We start from the raw sequence: 21,443 nt of genomic DNA on the forward strand, positions 1-21,443 counted from the left end.
AATCCCACTGCATGAATATCTCCCTTGTGCATTTCATTCTTCCTGGTTCCCATGTCCATATGCTCACAACCACTGAAACTCTAAAGAGCAGCAGCCAGGCCTGATTCCTCATGTCTGTACCTCATACTCTTCTCTCCAGTTGTTCTGTTGAACTAAACGATGACTTATGCTTCTCAATCTAGGGATAATTCATGATATAGTATATCACTGAGGAATAAGTGTCCTAAAATATTTTTCAATCAAGAAAAAATTAGTTTTTTATACTGTTCTTTTTTTTTTTTTTTTTTTGCTGTGACTCATGGCATGTGGGATCTTAGTTCCCTGACCAGGAATTGAACCCAACTGCCAAGTAAGTCCCAAGAAAAAAAATGTATATTTTCTATATTAAGATTCATATGAACTGCAAAACGGACCACTAAACTATAGCACATAACACTATTTAGGGCACATACTGTAAATTTTGTAACACGAAAATATTCTGGAGAGATGAAAAGTTGCCTATATTTCTTATCAAACCAAGCAAATTCTTTTCTCTCCTTGGTCTCTCTTTTCATCAATGCCTCTCTTCTCAGAGGATTATACCCAGCTGCCTTAAAAAGGTTTTACTATTTATAGGAGCCAAGCATCTTCCTTGCCTTTTTTCTCCTGTTTCTTTCTCATTCTTGGGTCATAGGCTGTTCTTTTCTGGGTTTGGTTAGATGTTTCCTCAGAGGTGCAGCTTTCTTAGAACACTGATTGGCTCTTTCCTAACACTTGTTATCATCCTAGTTTTTACCTAAAGTTTGGGAAATTTTCTAAATAAAAAGTCAGTTTTAAAATAAAATGCTATTTTCCCAAATTTGATGGTGCTTCTGTAAAGGCAAGTGTAGGCGTGGAAATATCTCTGAGCTGAGTATATACATGTATCTCCATACAAGGCCTATATACATTTGTGTTTTAGAGCTAGAGTCATAGGAAATTAGTGTTAATATAAAAAAAAAGTCATAGGAATGAGCTGGGCAAATGAGAAAAATAAAACGTAAAGAATAGCATGAAGTAAATAAGGAAAACTGGTCACAGATAATAAAACTAAATAAACTTTCAGAGCTTTTTTCTGCTTGTATTAATAGAACAACTACTAATAATATGATGAAAACCCATTATTCTATCCTTTGACATAACTACTAATAATACTGATCATATTACTTTCAAGGAATTTTATATTCACAAACCTACACATTTAAATTGCATTTAACATCCCTATCCTTTTCCCTAAAATGTTGCTTTCAACATTTTCTGTAAATTATCTTGTTTATGTACCTAATTTCTTTGTTCAAATTTTAGATTATTTCCATAGGACTTATCCTAAAAATTGTAATTATTGGGTCAGAAGGCAAAAGCAGGGTTTCCCTGATGGCTCAATGGATGAGAATCCATTTGGACCAACTAAGCCTGTGAGCCACAACTATTGAGCCTGTGCTCAAGAGCCTGGGAATTGCAATTACTGAAGTCTGAGTGCTCTAGAGCCTGTCCTCAGCAATAAGAGAAGCCTGCACACAGCAACAAAGACCTAGCACAGTCAATAAATAAATAAATTTAAAACAGAGCGCAAGAGTACTTGTAGGACTTTACTTTCTGGAGGGGCTGTTCAGGTTTCTACCATTACCAGAGAAGTATGCTTTTTAATGAGAATTTCTCTGATTACATGAACAGTATTCATGTTAGTGACTAATGTTAGCCATTTTGATTTTTTCTTTGGTGATTTTTATACTTATGCCTTTTAATATGAAAGTACTATCATTTTAACTATGAATTGTATGGATTCTTTAAATATCAAGAATACTAACATGTAGTTTTGCTGCAAATATATTCCCCAGATTATTGCTTTATTCGGTTTTTAATTTTATGAATCTTTGATCTTCTTTTAAAATTTTATGTCCTAAAATGCATTTATAGTTTTACCCAGATTTTCTACCATCCCTTTTAGGTTTAAAAAGTCTTCCTTTTCTGGAGACCAAAAAGATACTGGTTTATCTTCTTCTACTGCCTGATGGTTTGAGTTTTTGCATGCTTAAGCATAGTGTTTAAGAACACACACTACTTTTATTTGCTGACTGGCTCCAAAACTTAGTAGCTGAGTGACCTTGATTAAGCTCTTTCAACTTCAGCTTCCTCACCTGTAAAATGGGGATAACTATAGCACCATCACAGCTGTTATAAGGATTAAATAAAATAATTTCTGGGAAGTATTTGTAACAGGGCCTGGTACATACTAATACTTAATAAATGGTAATAATTGTAACAACAGACTGGTTCCAAATAGGAAAAGGAGTACATCAAGGGTGTATATTGTCACCCTGCTTATTTAACTTATGTGCAGAGTACATCATGAGAAACGCTGGGCTGGAGGAAGCACAAGCTGGAATCAAGATTGCTGGGAGAAATATCAATAACCTCAGATATGCAGATGACACCACCCTTATGGCAGAAAGTGAAGAGGAACTAAAGAGCTTCTTGATGAAAGTGAAAGAAGAGAGTGAAAAAGTTAGCTTAAAGCTCAACATTCAGAAAACTAAGATCATGGCATCTGGTCCCATCACTTCATGGCAAACAGATGGAGAAACAGTGGAAACAGTGGTAGACTTTATTTTTTTGGGCTCCAAAATCACTGCAGATGGTGATTGCAGCCATGAAATAAAAAGATGCTTACTCCTTGGAAGGAAAGTTATGACCAACCTAGATAGTATATTCAAAAGCAGAGACATTACTTTGCCAACAAAGGTCTGTGTAGTCAAGGCTATGGTTTTTCCAGTGGTCATGGATGGATGTGAGAGTTGGAGTATAAGGAAAGCAGAGTGCCGAAGAACTGATGCTTTTGAACTGTGGTGTTGGAGAAGACTCTTGAGAGTTCCTTGGACTGCAAGGAGATCCAACCAGTCCATTCTAAAGGAGATCAGTCCTGAGTGTTCATTGAAAGGACTGATGTTGAAGCTGAAACTCCAACATTTTGGCCACCTGATGCGAACAGCTGACTCATTTGAAAAGACCCTGATGCTGGGAGGGATTGGGGGCAGGAGGAGAAGGGGACGACAGAGGATGAGATGGTTGGATGGCATCACCGACTCAAAGGACATGAGTTTGAGTAAACTCTGGGAGCTGGTGATGGACAGGGAGGCCTGGCGTGCTGCAGTCCATGGGGTCGCAAAGAGTTGGACACAACTGAGCGACTGAACTGAACTGAGTAATTGTAACTAATATTATTGATATGTAGCACAAGATAAGCCTTTAACATGTTTTTTCCCCAGATGGTACATAACACTATTTGTTGATGAATCTTCCCTTTTCCTGTTACAATCAAAGTAATTTCAGCCTCTATTATATTCTTGTACACTTTGAAACCTGTTTCTGTTTTCCCATTTATTTGTCAACGTGTTTATGGGTGTATACTATGTTGTTTCACAATTGTAGTTTTGTAACAATTAAGAATACCATTTAGGAAGAATTTGCATATAGGAAACACAATTAAAAAAATTGTCATGATTATTTTACATAAGTACTGCTGCTGCTAAGTCGCTTCAGTCGTGTCCGACTCTGTGCGACCCCATAGTCGGCAGCCCATCAGACGCCCCCGTCCCTGGGATTCTCCAGGCAAGAACACTGGAGGGGGTTGCCATTTCCTTCTCCAATGTATGGAAGTGAAAAGTGAAAGTGAAGTCGCTCAGTCGTGTCCGACTCTTTGCGACCCCATGGACTGCAGCCCACCAGGCTCTTCTGTCCATTGGATTTTCCAGGCAAGAGTACTGGAGTGGGGTGCCATTGCCTTCTCCGATCATAAGTACTGTATTATCTAAAAATGATGTTATTGGGGTGCTAGGAGTGGGAACAGCAGAGTGAGAATTCATTAGTGAATAAAATCCAGATTATTTACTCATATTTTGAGACATGGTCACAAATAATAATTATTCATTAAGTTGAAGTGATATAGTAGCTACTTATGGCATGCAAATATTTGTATGCAACAGCCTTTAACATCTGATGTGATGCAGAAGAAACCTATGCCTCAGGTTTTCCTGAGAATCACTGCGAATCCTAATTATTCATGATTTTATTTATGATCTTTGTTTTTACCATTGCTGTGTTTATCATTTTTGTCAATACCTTACTGCAACTTAAATGCTAATGAAATGTTCTTTGTTTTGGTTTCAGCAATAAATTTATTTTTTAAAATACCACTAAACATTTTGTTTCAGTGCTTCACAATTACTATAACCATACATTTAAAATAAGGATGTTATTATAGTTTTCTACTACCAATGGAATGAGTATCCTTATGGTTTAACAATAAAAGTTTTGGTCCTGAAAATTAATTGTAAATGATAAATAACAGAATCTGTAAACACTTACATTGTTCTTTAAGAAAGTGGGCCTGTTATTTCTATGTTGATGGGACTTGGGTGCTCTGATAAAGTGACTGTTAAAGTGTGAAAGGAAAAATGAAGACCTTCTAAATTGTAGGTAAACCACTTAAATAGGCCATTAAACAGTGTTTGCTAAGGATTATGCATGCATGCTAAGTTGCTTCAGTCGTGTCCGACTCTTTGTGACTCTATGGACCATAGCTCGCCAGGCTCCTCTGTCCATGGGATTCTTCGGGCAAGAATATTGGAGTGGGTTGCCATGTCTTCCTCCAGGGGATCTTCCTGCTCCAGGGACTGAACCTATATTTCTTATGTCTCCTGCACTGGCAGGCAGGTTCTTTACCACTAGAGCTACCTGGGAAGCCCTTAAAGGACTGTATTCAATATAAAAAAGAGCACCAGAGTTCCTAATTTCATTTTTTTATAAAATTCCCACTATGAAAATTAGAAGATATATAAAATACCTCCTAGAAATTCATGGAATTTAGAAAGACCTCTTTAAAGAAGTCTTGACATCCATGTTTGAGAAGAATTCTGGAAAGACTTTGAGACACTTGATGGGTTTTTCAGAGCTGGATGAAAGGGCACTTCTATTGTCCTCTTTTTAGGAAGACTTTCAAGCATAGATTAGAATGTAATTCTGAGTACTCATTCTTCAGTTCAAGGAATCAAGCTTTAGAAACATAATTGAGCCATATCTTCTTTTTTTCCAATGAGAAATCTACCACTGAAAATATAGAGTTTGGATGTCCTAGAATTTCCTTTTCCAAAATTCATTCCATCTAATATATTCCTTGGGCTTCTCTGATAGCTCATCGCCATAAGGATATCAAATGGATATAGCTGGCAAAATGCTCTAGGTGCAAGTTTGCCTAAACCAAAGATGGCTAGTAATAAGCAACTGTGGAAAGTAATTGTGACCAGTACAGCAAGATTGATAATAGTTTAATTCCTGGGAACTAGTGAACCACTGTCCTGGGCATCCGCTCTCAAAACTCCTTGAGTTCTCTTTTTTCGGAGAAAAACAGTTTTCTAAATCCAACAAAAGAGGGAGGAGAAAGAGCCACATTACCTGTCAACGCTTAGTGCGCAGAGATTAAGGACGGTGATCCCCACTGAGGACTTCTGCAAAAAGGGGAACAACTTGCAGAGGAAAACGCCAAAGTCATTTTGTTCAAAAGGCCAGCGCCCAGCCAGCAGCTGAAAAAGGGAAAGAGCGTGTAAGACAGATGGCAGAGCCAGCATGGGACACTTGGACACACATTTCTAATCACACTTCTGAACTTCTAAATTTTATCATTTACGATGATTTTCAGTTGGAGTGATAGCAGGAGATTGTCATCGACATTATCTTTTCATAATTTAATGCTTCAGCGAGTTTTTCTATCCCTGAAAGATGTGGAGAATGATAAATAAATATAATAACAAGAGATAAATCTTTGATCTTATAGGAAGTGGTCACGTGACCCACTTTTCAGAAGAGCAAAAGTTGGGGGTTTGGATGACAGTTTAACCAAGAAGCAGGAAGTCATCTTTGATCAGTTCTTACCAAGTCATGAGTTAAATGAGTCATTTTCAACCAGTGGCATTGGGAGATTATATTCACTCCTGACAAGCAGCCAAAGCTCTGAATAAGATGTTATGGAGAATACTGGGAAAATGAAGTGGTTTAGGATATACTGGCTTTGCCAACCTAAAATCACTTGGAACTCACACTTTCCTCTGTGCTTAACAGGCTGCCTTGCTTTAGCAGGGATGACACCAGTGACCTATCTTTGTTTAGGCTCAGATTTCTCTTTATCACACAGGAAAATGTGGTTACTATGATCTGTTTGTAGTGTTTGCAGGAATGTCTATTCTTCCATGTTGACAGTTTGAAATCTTTGAAATTCTAAGGAGAGGGTGATGACCCTCTAGAGGCTGTGTGTGATAAGTAGCAAGAATACAAGTCCTCTGTGAGTTGCTGGTATTCATCTACTTAGGTATTGTACTAGAAGCATAGGCTTAAATAACAGCGCAGCCACATAAATGGAGGAAGTCCCAACTGAATATATGATGCCTTTTCAAGAGTAAAAATGGCATTGATTTCCTTTCTAATGTTTGCTTAGTGACTCAGAACTTAAACTTACTCTACTCAATAGGAAATAATACCATGCTAATCTGACAAAATTTTCTTGTTTTTCAAAGCACCCATTGCCATACTAACTCTAAGTTGACCTTCCAGTGTTGTTCTACCATGCCTAAAATATTGAGGATTAATTTCATGGCTGGTGTGGTCATTAATATGAGTCCATGGAAAGAGGCGGGGAAACTGTTACTCCAGAAATACAAAATCAGAACGTATGCATTTTGAAAATTTAATAACATAGGGCTCTCTATAATTATATTTTTTATGGCTAAGACCCTGTATGACTTTTAAACATATTTCCCCCCTTTTTCTGTATTGTTTTATGAGAGGCCTTTTCCTTCAATCCAGTCCTGTCTCAGGTATCTTTTCCCTCTCATTCTTACTGGTTTTGCTTGGTGTCTTCTCAGAATTTCCATGTAAACTCCTGTCCAAGGATAACCAGTGAACTCTTCACAGAAACACTTCCCTAAACACTTTCAGTTCTCATGAAGCTAAAAAATAATTATACCATTGCTGATTGCTAGTTATTAGGGCCTGATGCAAGTAAAGACACGAAACATTATTTCTGGGATGAATCACCCCCTAAAAAGAAGACCTGAAAATTACTTTTTATAGAATGAGAGTTTAGTATTTTGTTCCACAACAGTAATTCTCCAGTAAAGACTAGAGAGATGTAATTTAAACATGTAGGAATTGTTATAGGATAAGGTTTGAAACAGTTGAACTGTTAAGGTTGGATGGTTGGTTCATTCCTGGAGACAGAGGATCCTGAAATCCATGTGAACAAATTTTCCAATTCATACATCCAACAACAAGAGAAAAGGATGTTTCTGGCTTTAACAAGGGAGACTCTGAAATCCTGTGAAAGTCTACGTAACAAGGGCTAAGGAAAATGATCTGGAAAACCCCACAGTGCATGGTTTCATGCTCTTCCAGTCTCAACTGAAAAAGATTTGGGGCTTCCCAGATGGGGCTGATGGTAAAGAATCTGTCTGCCAGTGCAAGAGACATAGGGGAGTTGGGTTTGATCCCTGGGTTGGGAAGATTCCCCAGGAGAAGGGAATGGCTACCCACTCCAGTACTCTTGCCTGGAAAATTCTATGGGCTGAAGAGCCTGGAGGGCTACAGTCCATAGGGTTGAGCACAACAACAACAGGAGACAACAATGCTTACTTAAACTCTTAATTAGGGTTAGGAGTAAAGGAAGAGCTCAAGAGAAAGATATCAGTTCAGTTCAGTTCACTCAGTCGTGCCCGACGCTTTGCGACCCCATGGACCGCAGCGCGCCAGGCCTCCCTGTCTATCACCAACTCCCGGAGTTCACCCAAACCCATGTCCATTGAGTCGGTGATGCCATCCAACCATCTCATCCTCTGTCGTTCCCTTCTCCTGCCCCCAAATCTTTTCCAGCATCAGAGTCTTTTCAAATGAGTCAGTTCTTCACATCAGTTGGCCACAGTATTGGAGTTTCAGCTTCAATATGAGTCCTTCCAATGACCATCCAGTACTGATCTCCTTTAGGATGGACTGGTTGGATCTCCTTGCAGTCCAAGGGACTCTCAAGAGTCTTCTCCAGCACCATGGAACTGGTATTGTTTAGTCGCTAAGTTGTGTCTGACTCTTCTGTGACCTCACGGACTGAAGCCCTCCAGGCTCCTCTGTCCATCAAATTCTCCAGGCAAGAATACTGAAGTGGGTTGCCATTTCCTTCTTAAGGGATCTTCCTGACCCAGGAATTGAACCTGCATCTCCCACATTGCAGGTGGATTCTTTACCGCTGAGCCACCATTGATGGGCACTAAAAAGATCACAGAACTGTTTTTCTTTGACACAAATGGGTGTTTGGTTATTTTTGTTCTTTTTTCTTTTTTTTTTTTCTTTGCCAGCATTGATTCTTCCTGGGAATTATAGACAGAGGTGAATGAAAGAAATCATTGGAAAAAAATTTTAGGTCCAATCACAGTGTAGACATCCCTGATGTACATCTACACTTTCTTCTCAAGGGATGTATGGACAGTGACTATTCTAATGCTGCCAACAGGAAATTAGGTCCCTGCCTGCAGGCAACTTCTCTTTCTGGTTAAAGCGGCTTTCTTAAGCAGGGCTTGCTTAACTGTACTGTGCTGTGCTGAGTTGCTTCAGTCGTGTCCGACTCTTTGCGACCCTACAGATTGTAGCCCACCAGGCTTCTCTGTCCATGGGGTTCTCCAGGCAAGAATCCTGGAGTGGGTTGCCATGACCTTACCTGCTCAACCTCAAGTAGGATCTGCCTGTTAACCTCTTTCATGGCACCAATGTTGGTGTAATTTTATACTCAAAGACTCCTTTCAGACCACTCTGCCTTAGCAAGAAAACATATACAAGAGGAAGGCAAAGAGACATAAAGGGTAGCCCACCTATTTTTCTCTTATTTAGAGGAGTCATTTTGGAGCTTAAAAAAGGCTACTGGAAATGCACACATTCTGTTATTTACTAGCATATAAAATGGAAAATACAGTATTTAAAATTGCAAGAGTTAAGCTGTATAAAAACTTATATAATGAAAAGGAAGTCACCCTTCTATTCAAGAACTCTAAATTCCCTGCCCAAAGGCAGTCAGAGTTAATTATACAGTGTGTTTTCTTCCAGAAAACTCCCTCTGTACTTAAAAGCATGTGCCATTTTAAAAAAAAGTGAGAGCATATGGAAATAATACCTTTCAGCAGTCTTCTATGATCTTTTTTTCCTAGAGCAGATTTCTGAGAACTGGTTCTCAGTTCAGTTCAGTTCATTTCAGTCGCTCAGTCGTGTCCGACTCTTTGCAACCCCATGAATCGCAGCACGCCAGGCCTCCCTGTCCATCACCATCTCCCAGAGTTCACTTAAACTCACATCCATTGAGTCGGTGATGCCATCCAGCCATCTCATCCTCTGTCATCCCCTTCTCCTCCTGCCCCCAATCCCTCCCAGCATCAAAGTCTTTTCCAATGAGTCAACTCGTCACATGAAGTGGGGAGAGCATCACACGGTACCTAGTACCCTGTAGGTGTTGAACCAATAGTGAAGTTGCTCAGTCGTGCCCGACTCTTTGCCACCCCATGGACTATAGCCTACCAGGCTCCTCCATCCATGGAATTTTCCAGGCAAGGGTACTGGAGTGGGCTGCCTTCTCCAGAGGATCTTCCCAACCCAGGGATTGAACCCAGGTCTTCCACACTGCAGGCAGACACTTTACTGTCTGAGCCACCAGGGAAACCAATGAATGATTTCAATTCACTAATTCAGGAAAGTACTTTCACATTTTGAAATCTGACAGTACCAATTTGCCTCAGAAAATGCAATCATCTTATAGTTTACTATTTGAACATTGTTTAACAGTATCCGGAAGTCGTATTTCCACTCTTTATGTGGAAACAAACAAGGCACCGTTTCAACTAGTTGTTGGAGGAGGCGGGAGATCAGAGCTCTGCTGAAAAGTCCGCAGTGGAGAGGAGCTGCCAGATTCTGCGTGGGGAGCCCTCCCCTTGCGCTGAGATTGTCCAGCTGGATGAGAGACCCAGTGCAGCGCCTGAGAGGACGCCCGTCCTGTGGTCCAATCAAGCACTCAAGTGGGCTGCAGAGGAAGAGTCCAGGGTCACTGAGGCAGCAGAGGGCAATCTGCTGAATATGGATTTCGTTTTAGGACCCCCTGCTGTGGTTCTAGTACGGGGGAATTTTCTTCAGTCAAAAAGTAGTTAAAGTCCTGATCTCCACCTGAAAATTAAAGAACTACTAAACAGCACAATTCGTGTAGAAGTTCTGTATTTGTGTGGCTGGTTTGGATGGTGTCAAAATCAACATTATGAAATTGACAGGCTGCACGACATGGATGGCGGGTGAAAAAAGTGAGATGGAGAAGACCTATCATATGACACTCCTTATGTGCCAAATCTAAAAAGAAATGATACAAACGAATTTATTCACAAAACAGAAAGAGACTCACAGACTTAGAAAATAACCACAGAGGGAGGACGGGGGAAGGGATAGTTAGGGAGTTTGGGATCAACATGTATACACTCCTATATTTAAAATGGATAACCAGCAAGGACCTACTATATAGCGCAGGGAACTCTGCTCAGTGTTATGTGGCAGCCTGGATGGGAGGGGAGTCTGGAGGAGAATGGATACATGGATATTCATGTAAAGGATCCAAAGGCTGAGTCCCTTTGCTGTCCACCTAAAACTATCATGACATTGCTAACTGGCTATCAGTTCAGTTCAGTCGCTCAGTCATGTCCCACTCTTTTCGACCCCATGAATGGCAACATGCCAGGCCTCCCTGTCCATCACCAACTCCCGGAGTTCACTCAGATTCACGTCCATCGAGTCAGTGATGCCATCCAGCCATCTCATCCTCTGACGTCCCCTTCTCCTCCTGCCCCCAATCCTCCCAGCATCAGAGTCTTTTCCAATGAGTCAACTCTTCGCATGAGGTGGCCAAAGTACTGGAGTTTCAGCTTTAGCATCATTCCTTCCAATGAACACCCAGGACTGATCTCCTTTAGGATGGACTCGTTGGATCTCCTTGCTAACTGCCTATACTCCAATATAAAATAAAAAGTTTTAAAAATAAATGCAATAGATTTCTTTCTGCTGCTGCTAAGTCGCTTCAGTCGTGTCTGACTCTGAGCGACCCCATAGATGGCAGCCCACCAGGCTTCCCCTGTCCCTGGGATTCTCCAGGCAAGAACACTGGAGTGGGTTGCCATTTTCTTCTCCAATGCATCAAAGTGAAAAGTGAAAGTGAAGTTGCTCAGTCGTGTCTGATTCTTAGCGACCCCATGGACTGCAGCCTACCAGGCTCCTCCATCCATGGGAATTTCCAGGCAAGAGTACTGGAGTGGGTTGCCATCGCCTTCTCCGTGATTTTTTTCTATTTTCCTCTATTTCCAGAGAAGTAATTTTTTCCCTTTATAAGTGCCCTGCTGCTGCTGCTAAGTCACTTCAGTCGTGTCCGACTCTGTGCGACCCCGTAGACGGCAGTCCACCAGGCTCCCCCATCCCTGGGATTCTCCAGGGAAGAACACTGGAGTGGGTTGCCATTTCCTTCTCCAATAAGTGCCCTATAAATACTCAATGTCTTCTATAAGGTATACCCACTTGAAATACAATGCTTGCATTAGAAATACATCAAAAAAGCAATTGACAGGCTGCATTTTTTAACCCATTGACACAGACTTACTTAACTACTTGTACCACATGATCCACTGATAAGCACCCTGGTTTTAGAATGAGTAGGTCCCAAAGCAGGCTGTCCAGCCACTACTATATTTAGTACAAAGCAATTTCTATGTGATTGTGACCTTTTAGATAAATGCAGTGTACCTGTTTATGTCAGGTTTCTGGAACATACCTGACAACCAGAAAGTAAGCAAAAATGTAAGGCGCCAAATGCTTGCTGTGAAACTTATGCCCCAAAGCTCTTGTCCTTTACTTATGGGCAGACTGCCTGAGTCTTCCACACAAGTTGATTTACTTTTACTTTACACACAAGTTTATTGTTTTATTATTCATCATTGCACATACAAAGCTACTTATTAATATGAACCCTCCTGATGAATGGTTCTTAGTCTTGGCTGTACATCAGGATGACTGAAGGAGTTTTTAAAAATTCCAGTGTCTAGGCTGTGCCCTTAGACAACTGCTCTTCATCCTGGGGTGATCTTGTCCTTCAGGGGACATTTGGCAACATCTTGTGACATTTTTGATTTTTACAGCTTGTTGGGAGGCTATTAACATCTGGGGGCAGAGGCCAAGGATAAACAAGGATAAACATCCAACGCATAGGCCAGGCGCTCCAATGAACAATTATCTAGCCCAAAATATCTATGGTGCTTAGGTTGAAAATCCTGTCCTAGGCCAATGAAATCAGAATCTCGGGCGTGTTCAGTCACTTCAGTCATGTATGAATGTTTGCAACCCCCTGGGCTATAACCCACCAGGCTTCTCTGTCCATGGGATTCTCCAGGCAAGAGTACTGGCGTGGGTTGTTGAGCCCTTTCTCCAGGGGATCTTTCACACCCAGGGATCCAACTCATGTCTCCTGCATTGCAGGTGAATTCTTTACCGCTGAGCCACTGGGGAAGCCCCATAGTCTCTTGAGTTGGGACACAAGGCCAGCAGTTTTCCTATTTTTTTTTTTTAAATGGAACTTGCTTTTACATGATGAAGACATGTGCTTGAGCATGGGTGGTCAGGAGTTCTCATCTGTGTTTTGACATCCCCAAATAATGAATTAATGAACATGATAAACTGTTATTGCTGACCGCAAGTGGCCAAGCGGCACGGTCTGACTCATGACTCTGAGTCCTTGGTGGGTCACCCAAACCCTTGCGCCAACCCCCAGTGACCTTCTCCTCTTCCATCTTACTCGCCTCTTTCTCTCCTCCATGTCCAGGAGTTTGTAAAGCTTCCAGGCGGTTCCAATGTAGAGCCAAGGTTGAGACTTACTGCTTTAGCGTACTTGTTCTCAAGCTTTGGCTGCCATCAGAATCATCCGGAGGGCCGGAACTTCACACACTGAATGTACACTGCACAGATGTTAGTTATTCTGAACGGCTATAGTTTGTAATTATAAACCGAAACATACCAATTATTCATGACCATGAAGAAAAGGATAATAAAAATAAATTTATCCCCCCTTTTAAAATCCATTGCAGATGTTAATGCCACTATTTGGACATTATCTTTGTTATTGTCATGACATCTTATTAATGGGATAAGTAAAACCAGGGGTGCCTTTTTCTTTGTGCTAATTTCACTTCCAGCCCATCCAGTGAGGCTGACGGCTTCTCCTCCTTCCCTTCATCCCACTCCACCCATCCTAGGGAGGAATGAGAGATTTATGAGTACACTTTGTAATAGCTGCAAACCTCAAAGTAAATACAATGTTTTCTTCCCCTCAACATGGATTACGCAGGTCACTTGAAGTTGGACATGGTGAACCAGGTATAGTCTTGAAAAAGTAGGGTTCTGAGGTTTTTCCTTTCTGGGAGTGGGGCTAGGAGGTATTCTAGAAGTTGGTACATCATCAAACCAGCAGTAAAGATGTTTTACATCTTCTAACAATACAGACTGGCATGGTAATAAAGCCTGTGATGCTGAGGCCTTTCATGAGAACATGTTTTCAGGCTGTTGCAAATCTCAAATTGGTTGTAATAAAATAAATCACTGTGCGTGACTGAGAATGAATTTTGCTCTTCCCGGAGGCTTTAATTGCTTCAGAATTGAGGCAGAATTTTCACAGAAGTCAAATGAAATCAAATCAAATCAATAAAGCAAAACCAATGGCTTCTGCCCTACTCCTACGATTTTTCCTTTGACAGGGTTCTCATACCTCCTGGCCAGCCCTAGAATTTGGAGAGCATGACAGACACAGAGCAGAAACTCCATAAAGGTAACCAACTCTGGTGCTGGGTGCTCTCTGTGATGAGGGCTGGGGGTCGGGGGTAAGGGGGAACGGAGAAGCACTCCTTTGAATGAGAGCAAGCGGCTTAGCGTTATAAAGAGCGTGGGCCCTGAAGCTCAACTTCCTGGGTTGGACCAAATCCCAGCTCCTCTATAATCCAGATCACGTGACCTTGGCATGCTGGTTAACCTCACACTTCTCAGTTTCCTCCTCTCGAAAACGGAAACGGTGAAGGCAGCTACCTTGCAAGTTTACTGTGGGTGACAGAAGAGACGATCCAGAGAAAGTGCTTAGCAGAAGTAAGTATCTGGCAATGGGAGCTATTTGCACAGCCTACCTTTATCAGTCTCCGCTTTGTGTCTGCTTTTTCCAGTGAGACTGTGAAGGAGGGTCATCCCAGTTACCAGGTGCAGGGTGGCGGCAGACCCCACGGGCACAAAGGCCCCCACTGACCAGGAGTTGTCTACCCAGAAGAGGAACAGATGCAATGGTCCCTAAGGAAGCTGCAAGCGGCATCCTGTAGCAGCTCAGCAGATGAAGGCCTTGGACCTACGTGACTCATGCAATGGAAGTCTTTCTCAGTGAAAACCAGAGATGAAAGAGAACCTGCGCCATATATGGTTGATGTGGACAGGAAATCAGAGCCCCTTAGAACAGGGCCTGACTCATCAAAGATCATAACTGGGAGTGCCTGTAAACATGGATTTTGAGGAACTGCTCCGGCTACTCTGCACTTAGATCAGAAACTTGAAGTTGTTGCTACTACCTGCTATCCATCTATTTAACTATTCAATATTCAGTGTTTTGGTTTTGGATGAGGCCTTCACTTTTTAGAATCTGAAATACATAGATGTTAATAACCAGGTGAAGGAGAGAATAAGAAGGAGGAAAAAATATTTTAAAAACCAAATTCCAAACCCAGGAAGGTTATTTCATTAGAGGAAAGATGGTTCACCCAAGATATGGGCTTAGTATCTCCAAGAATCTCAGTCACCCAAGAGTTTCATTCTCAGAGGCTGGGGATGAAAAGAAATATCTCTCTTAGATAACTCTGCTGTAAGGATGCCAATCTAGAATCAAGAGACTTCAGACTTCCACTTTGTCAGTATACCTAAACCAAAGGATCTTTGGATGGAGAAGAATTAAATTATCTAAAAAAGAAAAGTGAGAAGCACTCAATATCAAGATTGTACAGTTTCCTGTCAGTACTTTACGATTTAATTCATAATGGAGAGAAGCTTTACATTGGAAAGAATGAAGTCGACTTTTCCTGAATGGAGAAAATACAATTATAGAAATTATATAATTATAGTTAATTATATAAAATAAGTGCTCTGACCTGGACACACAGTGAGACTCAAAACTTATTGAAAAAATGTTATTGTTTATCTTAAGCACTCTTTATGGTAGTACATGTTGCTGCTGCTGCTGCGAAGTCTCTTCAGTCGTGTCCAACTCTGTGCGACCCCACAGACGGTAGCCCACCAGGCTTCCCCATCCCTGGGATTCTCCAGGCAAGAACACTGGAGCGGGTTGCCATTTCCTTCTCCAAGGCAGGAAAGTGAAAAGCGAAAGTGAAGTCACTCAGCCGTGTCCGACTGTTAGTGACCCCATGGACTGCAGCCTACCAGGCTCCTCCACCCTTGGGATTTTCCAGGCAGGAGTACTGGAGTGGGGTGCCATTCTAGTGCTTACTTAAAAGAAACATGAAGGTGAAAATGAAGCAGAATAAAACAAAATGAAATAACCGGCAGAGATTTCTACATGTAGCTTTAGGCAGTAGTCCCAAAAAACTTATCAGGAAGGTGGTAATAAGTAGCAAAAAGCAAAAACCAACGGCATATTTTAGAGCATGCAGCATATTGAACAATGTAATATGTAAAATCTTAAGAACTGGGGTTCGTTCTTCATTGTAAAGTATGTCACGTGTTCACAATTATCCTGTGTCGCTGGAAACGATGACCCAACTAAGATACGGTATGTGGTGTGAAGAAAATGATACCATATGTGTCTTGTGGAGAGCAAAGAATATGGTTGATGCTAAAGGTGATGTAGTACAGTAAACAAGGTCGAGGTGATTTTGAATACTTAACAGAAATTCATTGGGAAATAAGACTTCACGATTTGCAATAGCTGAGGCATAAAGTGAATTAGGAAGACCTGTTCAAGACGTCTGAGTTACCTGTCAGGTAACTGTCATGCTTCCCTTAAGAATGGTGTGCTTCTTCACCCACTAAATATTAGAAGAGGGAAAGATGGACCATACTGCAGGGAAGGAGAAATTCTGGCTTCCAGCTCTAGCCCTGTCGAAAATCTCTGGGCTGTGGCTTCCTCTTCTGCCGTATAATCTTGTTCTTGCCCAATATTTCCAGCTCTTAGATTGCATGATTAAAAAAAAAAAAATCACAACTCCAATCTGTAAGTAGTTTCTCTGAAACTATTATCAGCTCCATTTATCCCTAACCTAGTCTAACCTCAATCCCTCCCTTCACTTTATTTATTATATATATATTTATTTATTTATGGCTGCACCGTGTAGCATGTGGGATCTAGTCCCCTGACCAGGGGTCAAGCCTGTGCTCCTTGCAGTGGAAACATGGATTCTTAACTTCTGAACCACTAGGAAAGTCTGTCCCTTAATTTTATATGGTTAATTTTGTTTTCCCAATTTCTCTTTTATTCTTCCCAACCATGAATATTTTAGTCCTTTTTGCTTTTTTCTTTTTAGCCCTTTTTGCCTTTTTCTTTAGTTCTTTTTGCCTTTTCTTTGTCCTTTTTCCACCCCAAAAGATGAAGGATGCCAGATATTATGGAATCCCACAGATGAAGCCCTGAGACTATTTATTTACCTTGACTATATAAATAGTATTTTATTCCTCTCCAGGGAGAAGTTAAAATACATGGAAAATTTGCCCAGTGAATATAATAGGCACCATACTATAAAATGTAGGAAAAAACAGTAGGTTAATGGCTATTTTAAGCTTCTAGTCAAGGGCTTGTTATAAATCATAGTGTAAAATAAAGGATTTTAAAAAACCTTGAAAATTAGTTTGATCCTGTTTTGTCTTTTTTCCAGACATTTGGAAATGAGACAATACTAAACTGTATGAGTCAATAATAATAGAGTTTAACCTAGTTTTACTTCTCAGTGTTGATATTTGACACATGCTGTATTTCCACTGTAAGCACTTTGTTTATTTTTAGTGCTACCTAGAACAGAAAACATACAAATCTGGGGTCGAATGTAACTAGCCTACAGTGGCTGGGTTTCCTTTCATAGACCCTTGAGTACTGAGAGAGGCTTGTGCTATTTCTTTGAGATTTAGGGCCAAAGTTCTATTTCCTTTTAACCTCTCTCAAAAGACTTGGCACATTTTTCTACATGCAGCAACTGTCTAAGGATATTGACTCATGAAAATCAGTCACTTAAGCAAATGTTATTGTAAGTTTGGTAAATGATATTTCTCTTAGATCTGAAAAGCGACAGCATTTTAGACTTAGGCAAGTGCTTAGAGATCATCTAGATCAGTGATTCTCTAAGCGCTGTCCTTGGAGCCCTGGAGATTCCCTGTCAAGGTTCAGGGGAACCTTCCACAGCATTTGCAAGATCAGGAAACCACTGAGATGGCTGCCTTTTCCACCGGTTGACTTTTGCACTGTTGGTGTAAAAGTGACAGTGGGTAAAACTGTTGGTGCTTTAGCATGTATCAAGCAGTGGCACCAGACTGTTCTAACACTAGTTGCATTCTTACCCATCACACACTAGCAGGGAAAAAAGCTTATGCTGCAAGAGAAATGGTGAAGACTCCAGCCAGGTCCTAGGCCACAACAGCAACAGACAGATATTGGTTGCATTTATATTTATACAACCAATTTATTTTTCTAGAAATGAAAACTACAAAAATGAAATTAAGACATTCCATTCAAAATTGTATCAAAAAAGAAGAAAATACTTAGAATATAAGGAATAAATCTAACTAAAGAAGTATAAGACACGTATGCTGAAAGCTGCCAAATACTAGACAAATCAAAGATGTATATTAATGCTTATGGATTGGAAGGATCAACCTTGTTAAGATGGCAATATTCTCTAAATTCATCCAAACAGTCAATACAATCCCTATGTAAATTCAAAGAAATTAGCAAGTTGATCTTAAAATTTGTATAGAAATGTAAAGGGCCTAGAATAGCCAAAAAATTTTTTGGAGGAAAAAAAAACAAAGTATGACTTATAGTACCTGTTTAAAAACTTACTATAAACTACAGTAATCAAGGCAGGGTGGCACAACAGTAGACACAGAGGTCACTGGACTAAGAAAGAAAAGACAAATAAACCCTTATATTCATTATCAATTGAATTTTAACAAAGGTGCCAAAGTAATTCAGTAAGGAAAGGACAGTCTTGTTAGCAAATGGCATTGGAACAACTGGATATGCCTATGCAAAAAAATGAACTTAGATGCTTACCTTACATACTACAAAAACATTACTTGTGATTATAGATCTAAATTGAGGGCTAAAATTATAATATTGTCAGAAAAAAATTAAAAGTTTCTTTGTGATCTAGGCTGAGGCAAAGATTTCATAGATATGACACCAGACTTGTGATCCACAAAGGAAACACTTGATATATTGGATTTAATAAAAATTTTAAAATTTTGCTCTTCAAAAGCTATATTTATAAAATGAAAAGAAAAGCCACAGAGTGGGAAAATATTTGCAAATCATATATCTGATGAAGGACTTCTGTCCAGGATAAATATTATCTATTAAAATATAAATACTATATATTTTTAATCTATGATGTTTCATGTAAACAACATTTTGTCCATTGTCAGACATGTGTGTGATAAATCAACTTCACTCTATTAAAAAAGAAGCAAAACAACAATAACATGAAAACTCCTACAGTTAAAAAAGATAAAGAACTACAATTAAAATATATCATAATTAAAATGAGTAAAAGACCTGAATAGACATTTCACCAGAGTATAAATACAAATAGCTGCTGCTGGGGCTGCTAAGTCGCTTCAGTTGTGTCTGACTCTGTGTGACCCCATAGACAGCAGCCCACCAGGCTCCCGGGTCCCTGGGATTCTCCAGGCAAGAACACTGGAGTGGGTTGCCATTTCCTTCTCCAATGCATGAAAGTGAAAAGGGAAGGTGAAGTCGCTCCGTTGTGTCTGACTCTTCGAAATCCCATGAACTGCAGCCTACCAGGCTCCTCCATCCATGGGATTTTCCAAGCAAGAGTACTGGAGTGGGATGCCATTGCCTTCTCCACAAATAGCTAGGTACATGAAAATAAAAAATGCTCAACATCATTCATCATTAAAGGAAATGTACATTAAAGCCACAGTGAGCTACCACCACACATCATTAGAATGGCTATAATAAGAAAGACTGACAATAATAAATGTTGGTGAGGATGTGGAGAAATTGGAGCCGCATATAATGCTGGTGGGAATGCAAACTGGTACAACCATTTTTTGACATTGGTGTGATCCAGTGATATTCACATGTCTCCATTGTTACTTATTTGTTTGTATTTATGCAATTTTATCACAGGTATAGTTTTGTGTATTGACCTCTAGTCAAGATATGGAACAAACTCATGACCACAAGGATCCCTGATAATGACCTCATAAGTGTGATGATAAAAATCACACTCCTTTGCCCTCTCTCTTGAACTCCCTCATCCCTGGCAACCATTAATCTGCCCTCCATCTCAATAACTCTGTCAGTTCAAGATGAATGGAATTAAATGTGACACTTTATTAGACATGTTCAATTCTAGTACCAGCTTTTTCTTCTGGGCCATTTCCGCAAACTCAGTATTTATCACTTCATCAGAGTTCATCACAGTTACTGCAAACAAGTAAAAAATTTCAAAACCACAGTAAAGGTAGAATTGGGCCATCAGCTGAGAGACTGCCTATATTCTATCGCCTGCAAGCAGGGCCAATTTGGATTAGTGTTTGTAAAATTATAAATAGCTCCAAGTTCTGGTTCACATAATTGGAACTACAAACGTTGACTTCTCACATTCTGAGAGTCTAGGCTCCCTCCCTCTCTTCCTTCTTCCTTCCTTCACTTCCCCCCTTTCTTAAACATATCCGATAGTCTTCAGTGTGACTGCTGAATTACACAGTGGCTAAAAGTGGGGCCTCAAGGATGACTCTCCATCACCCAACTCTGTCTTCTTCCTTCCATCCCCTGTAGCTCCCCCTTCCTTCCCCAATAATTTTTAGAGGTTGTTGTATACAGATTAATACCTGTGCCACAAAATCACATACATACATACATAGTTTTTAAAAAGAAGGAACTTGGAGTAGGTCTCATTTGTTTCCCCACCTTCCCCTTTGTCTGTGACAAGGCCTTTCTGTCCATTGTTACTGTGTTCAGTCACCCAGTCATGTCCGACTCTCTGTGACCCCATAGACTGCAGCACGCCAGGCCTCCCTGCCCCTCACCATCTCCTGAAGTTTGCCCAAGTTCATGTCCATTGCATTGGTGATGCCATCCAGCCATCTCATCCTCTGATGCCCTCTTCTCCTTCTGCCCTCAAATCTTTCCCAGCATTAGGGACTTTTCCAATGAGTCAGCTGTTCGCATCAGATGACCAAAAAACTGGAGTTTCAGCTTCAGCATCAGTCCTTCTGATAAGTATTCAAGGTTGATTTCCCTTAAGATTGACTGGTTTGATTTCTTTGCAGTCCAAGAAACTCTCAGGAGTCTTCTCTAGCACCACACTTTGAAAGCATCAATTCTTCGGCACTCTGCCTTCTTTACAGTCCAGTTCTCAAAACTGTATGTGATCACTGGGAAGACCATAGCCTTGACTATACAAACTTTTGTTGGAGGAGTAATGTCTCAGCTTTTCAACACATTGTCTAGGTTTGTCACAGCTTTCCTGCCAAGAAGCAAATGTCTTCTGATTTCATGGCTGCAGTCACCATCCATGGTGATTTTAGACCCCAAGAAGAGGCAATCTGTCACTAATTCCACCTTTTCCCTCTATTTGCCAAGGTAGTGGGGTCAGATGCCATAATCTTAGTTTTTTTAATATTTGGTTTTAAGCTGGCTCTTTCACTCTCCTCCTTCACCCACCTCAAGAGGTTCTTTAGTTCCTCTTCGATTTCTGCCATAGAGTAGTATCATCCGCGTATCTGAGGTTGTTGATATTTCTCCTGCCTCTCTTGATTCCAGCTTGTAACTCATCCAGCCTGGCATTTCTCATGATGTGCTCAGTGTATACATTAAACAGAGTGATAGCAGACAGCCCTGTCATACTCCTTTCTCACTCTTGAACAAATCAATTGTTCCTAACAGGGTTCTAACTGTTGCTTCTTGACCTACATACAGGTTTCTCAGGAGACAGGTAAGATGGTCTGGTATTCCCATCTCTTTAAGAGCTTCCCCAGTTTATTATGATCCACACAGTCAAAACCTTTGGCATAGCTGATGAAACAGAGCAAAAGATATTTCTCAG

At 40.5% G+C, this 21,443-nt stretch overlaps 1 protein-coding gene across 3 annotated transcripts in view; it reads right to left on the reverse strand.

Moving 5' to 3' along the window:
• Positions 1 to 21,443, reverse strand: part of EDNRA (endothelin receptor type A) — a 73,138-nt gene that overhangs the window by 28,134 nt on the left and 23,561 nt on the right. For all 3 annotated transcript variants that reach the window (XM_015101365.4, XM_015101366.4, NM_001009433.1), the window contains 1 exon segment: positions 5,470 to 5,597. In XM_015101365.4, coding sequence (XP_014956851.1) covers positions 5,470 to 5,597 — 128 coding nt within the window.

This window comes from Ovis aries, chromosome 17 (genome assembly GCF_016772045.2).
Source record: "Ovis aries strain OAR_USU_Benz2616 breed Rambouillet chromosome 17, ARS-UI_Ramb_v3.0, whole genome shotgun sequence".
Lineage (NCBI taxonomy): Eukaryota > Metazoa > Chordata > Mammalia > Artiodactyla > Bovidae > Ovis > Ovis aries.